The 11,824-nt window shown below is 34.7% G+C and overlaps 1 protein-coding gene across 1 annotated transcript; it reads right to left on the reverse strand.

Moving 5' to 3' along the window:
• Positions 1 to 731: 731 nt before the first annotated feature.
• Positions 732 to 11,824, reverse strand: LOC128681820 (uncharacterized protein). The gene is made up of 12 exons (XM_053766025.2): positions 11,429 to 11,824; positions 10,626 to 11,310; positions 9,506 to 9,698; positions 8,549 to 8,726; positions 7,052 to 7,999; positions 6,025 to 6,184; positions 5,493 to 5,642; positions 4,153 to 4,657; positions 3,633 to 3,765; positions 2,420 to 2,537; positions 1,327 to 1,491; positions 732 to 871 (listed from the first exon to the last, which is right to left on the reverse strand). Exons 2-12 carry the CDS (start codon positions 11,289 to 11,291, stop codon positions 767 to 769), a joined length of 3,321 nt encoding a protein of 1,106 aa, XP_053622000.1. The 5' UTR covers positions 11,292 to 11,310; positions 11,429 to 11,824; the 3' UTR covers positions 732 to 766.

The raw sequence follows: 11,824 nt of genomic DNA on the forward strand, positions 1-11,824 counted from the left end.
GTCCGAGTTCGGCGACAGTGTGGAGCTGGCATTATAATGAGTGTTGATAAATTTAATGCCTGATAACATTTTTTTTTTCATCAATGACTCGACATAAACAGCTCAGCCTTAATTATGATGACTAGGATGAATACGCGAATATCATCATTGTAAGTCTGTAATATATAGTAAGCTGTGACGCCACGAAACCCGCTGTCAGCATAAATAATTATCCAAAAATCGGAAGATTCGTCTGTGCATAACAAAATTTAAATGATCAATTATACAAGCAGCACTATATTTTACAAGATTTTATATTTTACAAGATTTTATATTTTACAAGATTTTATATTTTTACAAGATTTTATATTTTACAAGATTTTATATTTTACAAGATTTTATATTTTACAAGATTTTATATTTTACAAGATTTTATATTTTACAAGATTTTATGTACGTAAACAGGTATGTATACGCGTTCGGATGGAACCTCCAACCGATTTAACTGAAAAATGTACACACGTTCACGTGCATTAAAGAATTTCATTCATTAATCCATCATATTCATTCATATATGAATGTATGTATGAATAAGTGAACGAATGTAGGAACGAACCTAGAATGAATTAATGTATGAATGGTATTAATTCATTCATACATTCGTTCCAACATTCATTCACCCGCCTCCAGTGTAGCAGTCAGACATTATGACAATTCGGCTAGAGAGGTCATTAAAGTTGCAATAAAAAACATTATACAAGTATTTGGTACACCATTTATTCATATACTATAACAGTGCTGCATATTTGCTGAACAAATCACGGTGATGTTTCGCTTGACTTTGGTTACCGACGCGGTGGATTTGGACCTCACCCTCGGAGTTCACTAGAGCCTGTGAAGGAAATAAATTCTAACATTAGAATTTATTTCATATAACATTAGAAGAAAAAAATGGTACATAAATATTTTTACACATCTAAAAAGCACCAAAAAGTGCTAGCAGAAATGAATGAACGAATTGTGTGAAACAAGTGAATGAAATACAAGTCCTCGTTCTCTCACTTAGCCATGTGGCTGGTGGTCTGCCTAAAACCTTTTTAGGATCATTTAAAAATAAAATATATAATACTGAAAAATATACGACGCTTTAATGACATATGGAATGGCGGTAAAAAAGAAAAAGAGCAATGTTGCCATTATATTAAAATAAGTTTGTAAGTTATGAAATAGAAAATTCTTTCGTTCACTATATATTAACAAAAAAGTGAAATAAGTGCTTGAAATTAGTGTAATATATGAGAAAATGAGTGAATGAAATAAATGAATGAAATGAATGACAATAATTACCAGCACGTCACGCGCCGTAGCCGCGGCTATAGCAGCGTCATCTATAACACATCTAGCTTGTATGTCGCTGTGAGTCAGCTCCCACGCAGCCAAACTGCCGTCTTTCAGTGTGGCGAACACGCAACACGGGTTCACGCTTGACCATAACACTGCGTTCACTGATAACTGAACAAAAAAAACATTTAATCATTCATTCAACCAATAAATCCATATATACATATTATCCCGTCTATTTACCATGGTAGGCAGAGAGGCGAGTAGTTTGTAGCTTTTGAGAAATGACTATATAATATTAAATTTGAGTTGAAAAAGTTTTAAATAAATGCTTTCGCTGTTATTGATAAAAAAGTATGTTAAATCTCATCCTGTATTGACAGGATGAGATTTAACATACTTTGTAACAAATTTTGTAAAGTTAATGATAAAACATACTTTAGTATTACCACGTTTATAAGTTACATCGGCAGTATTTGACGGCGCAGAATAGCGCGTCCTACCGCCGAATCAAACCGAATACAAACTCAATAAAATAACGGCCATATTACTAGGACATAAGTCTTAAAAAAAAACAATGATTCGTGCGTACGACGCGCCGGCGCGGACTCAGACATGGCGCTACGCGTCAGCCAATAGCGGACAGCTCTGTTCGCGGGTAAACAAACATGGCGCGCTCTGATTAGCTAAAATATTTTCGCGCCGTACGAAAATTAGACTTCTGCGCAGGTGTACATCAGTGTAACTTATAAAAGTGGTAGACCTGTACCTTAAAGTATGCTTAATCTTTTTGATGAATGACTTTAGACTTTAGAAAAAGTCTGTCACCAGTGTTATCTATAACACAATAAGTATTAATATGTATTTATAATTGTATGTTATTTCTAATATGTATTTGTATCTATTTTATGTATTTTTTGTTATTGTTATATATATTTATGTATTTATTTATTTAGATTGTACTTTTCCTAAGTATATTTATTTATTTTCAAACAAACAAACAAACGAACGAACGAACGAACGAACGAACGAATGAACGAACGAACAAACGAACTCCAAGTAGAAAAATAAAATCAGTAATATCAAAAAGCAAGTTTACCTGTGGATTAATTATTATTTCTTCCGAGGTAGATTTCTTTACCACTGTAACACTGCCTATGAAGCGACCTTTGTGATGGGCATTATATTTCTCTACTTCTAGATTTTGAGGACGGTTCCTAAAAAAAATAATTGTAAAACACGTTATTTATCTTCTTCTCTCATCTAGCCGAGAAGTTAAAATTCAGCGTAAAAATAAAACCTGAAATTTTGTCTTTGGGCTGTCTGACGTCAGTCCTAACGCTCTATCCCTTAATCTCCTTCCGCCTTATTAATAAACATTTAATTCTCTGATTAGGCTTGGAGTAGTATATTTTGTTTCGTCCCTCTCTCTCTTTTCAACATTTGACATTGAAAGAAAGAGACAATACAAAGAATAACTGTTCCGAGGCTAATCAGAGAATAACGTTTTTATTAATAAGGGGGCTTGTGTGATATCGAGTGGTCCTATACTAAGGCGGAACCACACGTAAAATACGTTACTTATTTATCACTTAACAATGAGCGTTATTGTTTCTTTGATAACCATTTGGCGGTCCTGGCGAGAGAGGTCTAGTTACATCGGCTGACATTTAAAATATTCCCGCGTAAATGCGTTAATAAATATGCCTCAGACAAGAATCTTACTCTACACCCGCGCCCCGAATGCTAATTGCATCGTTTAACGATTTATCGAAAGCGTTTGATTGCTTTGATCATTAAAAATATTATCTCAAATCTAATCGTTACTTCATTAGATCACACACCTATTTATATGTACACTAAAATAATAATTATACCCATGAAATAAATATAATACATAACATCGAATCAATGTGTATTATTATTATTAATTTATTAATTGGTGGTGCACCACAAGGATCAATTCTAGGTCCTCACATATTTTGATTCTCAGATCTTTGTGACCTAATTTCAAATTATTCAAGTAAATATTAATTCGTGTAGACCAAAGACTAAGAAAACGATATAGACGAAGACGAGTATGACTACATGAGATAGAAGATATCTATACAATTTCCCGGTCCAATCCAGCTGACCTCATACAATGCCGAATTGAGGCACGTGATCAGACACAAAAGATCAGCGCTCTGTTTCGTTTCTTATCATGTATTTCTAACATGCACATCTCATTCTTGTATGAGCGAAACGGAAGACATGACACGTTCTATAGCTTTCCCTGTGCAATAATAAAATTTTTAAAGGAGATGTCTTACCGACAGTCCAATGTAAGAAGAACCCTACACGGTACCACCGAGCATAGGTTGATGGTTCCAGAGTCAGTGGCCGCCAGGAAGTAAGGTAGACCGTCAGTAGATACCGCCAAGCTGGTCACATTTGACATGTCAGCTAAAATATACAATATTTGAAAATTTGAAATTGCACCGGTGGTGTGATGTTATGGTTAAGACCGCCTGTATTTAGAAGCCGCGCAGGCCGGGGTTGCCATAAAAAACCCTTAAAATTTTAACGATTCTGCTGTGATTTCACGACCGGCCGCCTGACGGACGTCACCCCTCCTTGAGAATGCTATTGTTGTCTATCAGCTGTCTTAGTCGCCTCGAACGACATCCACAGATATTAGCGCTCTGTCCCCTTCTCGTGTATTTCTATATCCATGTTTTTTTATTATCTAACAACGTTATTTTGAATTATTATTCAAAGAAAAACAACGTAAAAAGCACAAGGGCTCCATTAAAAAACAGAAAATTAAAAAAAAAATTGATAACCACTTACTTGAAACACTCAATTTATTGACTTTTAAAGAGCCGGCTGATCTTGAACACGACAAAACCTCGCCACAATTTTTCGCCACCAAATAACTATAACTGTTTTCATAGTTCATTATTTTAAAATCGTTGCAAACGATACCAGTCTCCCAACTATTTTCTACTGGCAATATTTTTTTATTGGCAGCACTGGCGGCACTGCTTGGCCGATCCGATCTGTCACTGTCAAAACTGATAGCCGATTTTAGGCGGGAAACTTTTTTAACTGTCACCTTTTCTTTCCTCCGTAGCGATGTTCGTCTTTTTGCCGCGTTGAGGTTAAAATTTGAATTCAGTTCTATTGTAAAAGGTTCAGATTTTTGTATATTCAAGTGTTCTATGAGTGAGATTTTTTGATTGATTTCCAATTTCATTTTGGACCAATACGCCTTGCCCATGTCCTTGGATGTGTTACTTTTGTCTTGTATTATTGACCATATTAATAAAATACCTATGTTTTGTAAGGTACACACCTGCAACAATGTAATATATACTGTTATATATTTTTATCTAATGTCCAAATAAAATGTTATGTGGAGTGGAGCTTGTATGACAGTGATGTAATGTGACGTCACGGATTTTGGAGTCAAAAAGCATATACGTTTGTTGGGTTCGTGATTTTATGTAATTATTTTTTATATATATTTTTCAACTCATGAAAATATTTATCACAAAATAAATTGTTGTTTTATATTATCATTTTACCGGAAACTAAACATTGGTATTTCATTGGCTTATGATTCGACCAATGGGAGAACAGCGCTCTCCCACCAACTGTATCGCACGTCAAGGAGCCTTGCCAGAGTTTGGCCATACCTTCTTGAGACTCGAAAGAGTGAAGTTGTGAAAATTATATTGTAAAAATATATTATCTTCATATTGTGAAATACGGAGTTGTGATTATAATGCGAGTGAAATCGACATTTTGTGGTTTTTATTTGGTTAATTACATAACCCCATTTCACCTTACACATTATAGTGTCCAAAAAAATAATCTCGTAATTATTAAAACTGATCATTTAAAGCGGCATTATCGTTATTAAATTAGAAACATCGATTTTATCCTAATCCTAACCTAACTAATACAAATGTGAAACTAAATTTGTATGTTACCACTTTACGCTCTATCTACTCAACCAAATCTTGTTGAAATTTTGCATACACGTAGTTTGAAGTATGGAGAAGGACATAGGGTACCTTTCATCCCGGAAAAATTACTGTTCTCGTGGGAAATTCACGCGAGCGAACAAGCAAAAGCTAGTTTTATATGAAGTCAAGTAGCTATGTATAGCCAATGATACCATTTACCTGGCCCACAACTTTCCTGGCAACACTGCCCTCCACTTTTGCATGCCACCCCATCTCGAGAGCCACCACCCTCCCGGCTGTGGTCACCCCGGTGACGACTGAAGCGCTGCTTGTATAAGAACAGGCTTGGAGGGGATATTGTGATCGAACCTGGAACCACAGATAGAATATAATAATTGTTTATTCGAAGTTAACAAAAACACACACAAGTTATTTACAATAAATAAAAAACATACATAAAACACAAAATATAAACAACAACAATAAAACTATTAATATTCAATTCATTTATTGCTTTTCACAATGTACAGTAAGGTCATTCAGTAACTTCAGTCACCTCAGTCATTATAATCTAGGCACAATGTAAACCCTATATATAGATATAGATAAAAATACTTCTTGGGTTGACGTCAGGCGCCCCGACACAGTCGAAATTTAATTTGAAGATTAATTTTTGATGCTGTTACGTTCTTCACAGCACCGAATGCACGTGAGATATATGTCTTACTAGTCTAATTACAAAAATACTAACCGTATCGCCGCTAACATCTCTATTTTGAAGATCCCATTCTCTGTCTCTCTCTGTTTGAGTGAGACGCGTGTTTGTGCTCACTTCTTCGAAATCGTTTTCTCTCTTTTCAGTATCATGTCTCCATGTAGCTTTTTCGGATAAGTCCCATAGATGAATTGACCTGAAGATATTTTTAAAAAATCCTTATAATAATGTTAATTCATCATTTGCATCCAGCGTTCTTGACTCCACTACTCAATGAGAGATTTTAAGTTTATTTTATATATTTTTTTTTTGTCACAAATTTTTGATTTATTTTGAATTCAATAAAGTTTGCGTGATTTTTTAGCTTTAAAAAAAATCATTATAATGAGTTAAGCCTCATGTAAACTGTACATACCTGTACATAGTATATTACTATACAAAAAAATGTACAGTTTTTTATCAGGCTATCATATCCGCTTAATTAATGTGTATATTTCTGACAAATTAGTTTCTAAGTTCTAATTATCATAATAATAATAATAATAAAGCTATATTGACGAACGAATATACGTATATTCACATTAATTAAGCGGATTTGATAGCCAACTGTAGTTTTATATGATACCAGTAACCCTGGTTACTGGTATCTAACGCATAACCTTCAAAAGGCGCATAAGTTACATAGAGGCTAATATATTTTGATCTACGAATTTTTTCTAAACGTAATAAATACAAAAATAAATAATGTCGTTTCTATAAAACGTTAACTCTATGTTCGATTCCGCTACATAACGCTACACTGTACTGTCTCGCGTTGCTCGGCTATTACATAGAGTTAACATGTGTAGAATCGCAAATTAGATAGTTTTTTTTTATATGAAAAACAAGTACGAATCACGAAATGTCGTGCTTGTTTGTTTTGATGTACCCAAGTGGTCTTTAGGAGGTTCTGCGTTTAATACCAGTAACCCTATATATACATGAAGAAACTATACGAGTTCCTTGTTTACTTAAAAAAAGCATACAAATATATAAAAAAAAGCAAGATAACTCATAAACTTACCCATCAGCTAAAGCTGCCGCGAAAATACCATCGGTATTGCCTCTAAATCGACCAATTTCAACATCATCTATTGCTATTAAAACTTTGACAGGCTCCTTTCTGGCAACACTCAAATCCCATAAACAAATCACACATCTGTCCATAGAGCATGGCGACTTTTTATGTATAGTCATGATTAGATTGCTTTTCGAATCGGAAAATACAATGTTGGTGATTTTTGCATGTTTAACAAAATCTAATTTCTCGTCTGTGATATTTTTGTTACTTAGTGACACATAACCTTTGCTGAAAGGAAACTTCGAACTTCTTACAACATCGGTCAATTCTTGATCACAATTATTCAAACTTACTATACGACTGATTCTACTTTCGACCTTTTTCAGAAATTTACCCAATTTCTTAACGTTAAAATCGTTATTTCTCAATTTTGATTTGTACGTTTCATATGGCAACATTTTGCAGTTCCCAGCGCCATTCTTTTGCTCAAAATATAACCTCAAATGGTTATTTTTATAATTTAAATCGGCATCCATATCAGCATCAGGCGTATCATCCGATGTTTTGTTCATTAAAAAAGTTAATTTCGACAAATAGTCTTCACAATTTCGACTATATTTCCGTGAGCGATTATCACCTTTTAGATAAAAGATATTGTTTGAAAACTCAATGGGATGTTGCGTCCATTTGTCGTCATATTCTATGCCATCTGTTTGGACCTCTTCTGTGATGCCATCTTCAAAAGTTTGTACACCGGTTTGCGTAAAATTTGACCGACCAAATGTTGCCATAAACAAGTCGTAAGGAATCGGCTTCATTTCGAACAATGTGTAAGACATTTCATGCAGTGTTACCATGCTTAATATATCTTTCGCTCTTTGTTTTAGATTCTCGAATATTTTTCGTTTACGCTTATTCGCTTTCGATTTACTAAAATCTACTAATAGTGGTCTGTAACAAATAAAATATTTTGATATTACTAGCTGCGCCCCGGGGCTTCAGTCCCGTGGGAACTTAGGGAAAAAAATATCCTATGTGTTATTCCAGGTTAATTTCTACACGTGTACAAAATATCATAACAAACCGTCCAGTAGATTTTGCGTGAAAGAGTAATAAACATACACACATGCACATATACATCCTCACAAACTTTCGCATTTATAATATTAGTAGAGGAAATTATTTTAAAGTATTTTTTATGCGTATGGAACAAATGTCCGGGCATGTCGCTTCCGGCAGGTTCTGGCGTTATGGACAAAAGCAGTCGAGTCAAATTTAACGGCACTAATGTCACGAAAGTACTGTTGTGACATTAATAACATCAAAAAATTATATTGCTTAGATTTCCCAATTTACACTATCAAATTCGCCCCGTAAATTTTGAGCTTGAAACTTGAACACGCAACTATTCGCCGTCCCACGAACTCTAATGAAATTTTCACGCGAAAGTAGTTTCGTGACATTATTTTCATGAAACTAATAGTTAAACACGAACATTACCTATCCAAGACATCAACATGTACAGTCTTCATACTGGAAGAGCTTGAAGTACTCATCTCCTGAAAACCTTCGTCTGTGAGAGAGATCTTGATATCTGCTTCTTTGTCTTCTTGTATGAAGTCCAAAGCTGGCTTACTGTGATTGGCTGAACGCAGTGCTTCGCGTAGCTCGAAGTTACCTGTACAATCAAAATCAAATCATCTAAACTATTATTATAGAGGTAAGCGTTTCTGAGTTTGTATGTTTGAGGCGGTTTATCTTCGAAACTACCGTTCCGATTTCAAAAAATTCTTTCACCATTACAGGTACATTATCCAAGATTGCTATAGGCTATATTTTATCTCAAAACTACCACGGCAACGTAGCCCCGGGTAACATCTGTTTTATTCATAAATAATTACAAGTTTATTTGTTAGACATTTTAAAAAACCGCCGACTTTCAATATTCATTTGGCTACAACATTTGAACGGCTGAACAGATTTTCATGAAACATGGCTAATAAGACTCGGGATAAAATCATCTATGACACAAAAAAAAAACTAAACCAAAATCGTTCATCCGTTTGGGAGCTACGATGCACAGACAGACACGTTAGACCTAAACACCCCCCTTTTTGCGTCGAGGTTAATTAGACCTACAAAGGTACTTTTTCGCGTCACATTCTATAAATATTTACTAAAGCTACGAACTACTAACCCCGTGTTCTTAGCCATGTTTCACGAAAATCTGCTCAGCCATTCAAAAGTTGTAGCGAAATGAATATTGAAAGACAGGGGTATTTTAATTTGTCTAACAAATAAACTTGTATACAGATCATATTCAAAATTCAAATTCAATTCGAAATTCTTTATTCATTTTAGGATGATATACATCACTTATTGACGTCAAAAAAATTACTTAAACTAAGTTTACTGCCTGGCTTCCAATATATATATATATATATATATTATACTCACCAGAATCCAGCATTTTCTCTTCATTCTCTTTGCAAATTAGATTCAGATCAATTGTTACATTATCAACGTGTACGTCACCATCGTTAGAACTCGTATCAGTGTGAGAACTGTGATACGAGTCGAAATCTGACTCGTAACTTTCAAAATCTTCTTCATAGCTGTCGTCTTCGTCACACACTTTGTCTGTTTGAGTCTGAAAATTGTAAATTTTGTGTTCTTTCATCTTTGCGTGTCTAGTTTCGACGCCATCATACGATATCAGACTTCACCTCGGGACACCACGGGAGATTTCATTTTAAATTAGTGAAACACTTGTACTTCTATGCTATTGTTTGGAAATGTGTAAATAATTCAAATTCAAAATTCAAATCATTTATTCAGAAATTACCTAGACCTTCACAGGCACTTTTTCACGTCAATTTTTATGTTAAATAGTAATTTCTCACAAGCTACAAACTACTGGCATTTCGGAACGACCACTGCTGAGAAGAAATACCGAAAGAAACTCATTTGAACAGTGTCGGTCCCTAATCCTATAAATAAATAGATTTTCCCGGACATGCGTTGCACGGGGACCACAGTTTTGTTGGTGGTCGACAATAAATCATCTCGAGTACAATGGCCCGATTCTCACGCAATCAAAGTTCACTTCATCGCGTTAAAAAGTACATTGTGTTATTCCAGGTCATAAATTCCACCCGTGTACAAAATTTCATAACAATCGGTCCAGTAGATTTTGCGTGAAAGAGCCTCACAAACTTTCGCATTTATAACATTAATAAGATGTGATACTGTGTGTCATTATTTTACGTCAAAACGTGTAGATATTTGTGAAGGATCAAGCTATTCGACGACCTCGGTGGCGCAGTGGTAAAGTTCTTGCCACTGAACCGAGAGGTCCCGGGTTCGAGCCCCGGTCGGGTCATGATGGAAAATGATCTTTTTCTGATTGGCCCGGGTCTTGGATGTTTATCTATATATGTATTTGTTATAAAATATAGTATCGTTGAGTTAGTATCCAATAACACAAGTCTCGAACTTACTTTGGGGCTAGCTCAATCTGTGTGATTTGTCCTAATATATTTATTTATTTATTTAACCATTTTGTTTATATTCTTACCTTATCTTTTCCTTCATCGAGATCGACATAAAAAACCTTAGGTTTAGCTGCTAATTTACGAGACAACTTCAACATTTCAACATTATTGTCTACAGCGTCAGGAGTCAACACTTTCACCTCATCATCATGCAATGTCCTTGTTTTAGTCCTCTGTCTACCAGTATCGTCGTCTTTATCGCTCACATCCAATTTCTTTTTGATTTTAGCGTTGTCTCTTTCTACATTTTTCATTTTAACATTACTGAGTTCACTTACATCAAATTTCTTCTTTGTTTTCGGCGAATTGGCTATCGCATTGGAAGCTAAATCGTTTCTTTGTGTTTTTTTAGGTTCGTCTTTCAATTTTCGGGCAGAGTAAGGGATAGTTTTTACTCTATCGCCATAAGTAGTTGAGGATCTACTAATCTGACTAATAGACGATGCGGAAGCTTTCAGTAAGTTGTTCATAGGAGATGAATTGTTTGCTTTCGTGGTACCTAATTTCTTAGGCGCTTTCGGTGTGGCATTCTTTTGGCCATAAATGTCAGTTGTGGAAGCCTTTTGAAGATAATTTCTTGGGGTCACAGCGATATGTTTCCTTTCCTCTTTCTTTGTATTGCTTTCTTCTTTCGATAATTGAGTTTTAGCTTTCGTTTTGCTATCGGTAGACTTTTTCGTGGTCTGCATCGTGATATAAACAGCTTTACTGTAATTTTTTTTAATCACATTTATCTTAGTATGTACTGTACAACGAAACCTACGAATTCGCACTAACATCGATCGAATACAGAATTAAATATTCATTAAAATAACTAGGTACTTACCTTGACACACTTCCAAATATAGGTTAACACAACAAAGTTACACTTAATAAGATATATTTTATAGAAAAATCAATTTACGATTTAGTTTTAAACAAATCTTAACACATGTTGTGGCTAAATTGTCGAATATTTCACAAAAAATCGAAAGTTTACGCCAAATTGTGACACAATTCGTGTTGTGAAGGAAAATCCGTTGTCTTAGCAACGGATAGACAAACAATGAGTTGCCATGGCCACCATTTGCCGACTATACACTGTAATATAATATTAACTTCTACAATTTATTAACCGTATATACAGATAAGAATAAAAGTATTTACAACATAAACTACATGAGTTTAGCCATACAAAGAGGAAATATCGCCAGTCTTCTGGGAACTTTATATCCAATGACAA

Source organism: Plodia interpunctella, chromosome 28 (assembly GCF_027563975.2).
Source record: "Plodia interpunctella isolate USDA-ARS_2022_Savannah chromosome 28, ilPloInte3.2, whole genome shotgun sequence".
Lineage (NCBI taxonomy): Eukaryota > Metazoa > Arthropoda > Insecta > Lepidoptera > Pyralidae > Plodia > Plodia interpunctella.

What these genes read in the sequence shown, in the direction of transcription:
- LOC128681820 (XM_053766025.2), bottom strand. Translation starts at nt 11,291, where the DNA reads ATGCAGACCACGAAAAAGTCTACCGATAGCAAAACGAAAGCTAAAACT. An exon ending in TCGATGAAGGAAAAGATAAG is followed by an intron (nt 9,699 to 10,625) that starts GTAAGAATATAA and finishes TACAATTTTCAG; the next exon opens with ACTCAAACAGACAAAGTGTG. An exon ending in CCAGGAAAGTTGTGGGCCAG is followed by an intron (nt 4,658 to 5,492) that starts GTAAATGGTATC and finishes ACATTGTTGCAG; the next exon opens with GTGTGTACCTTACAAAACAT.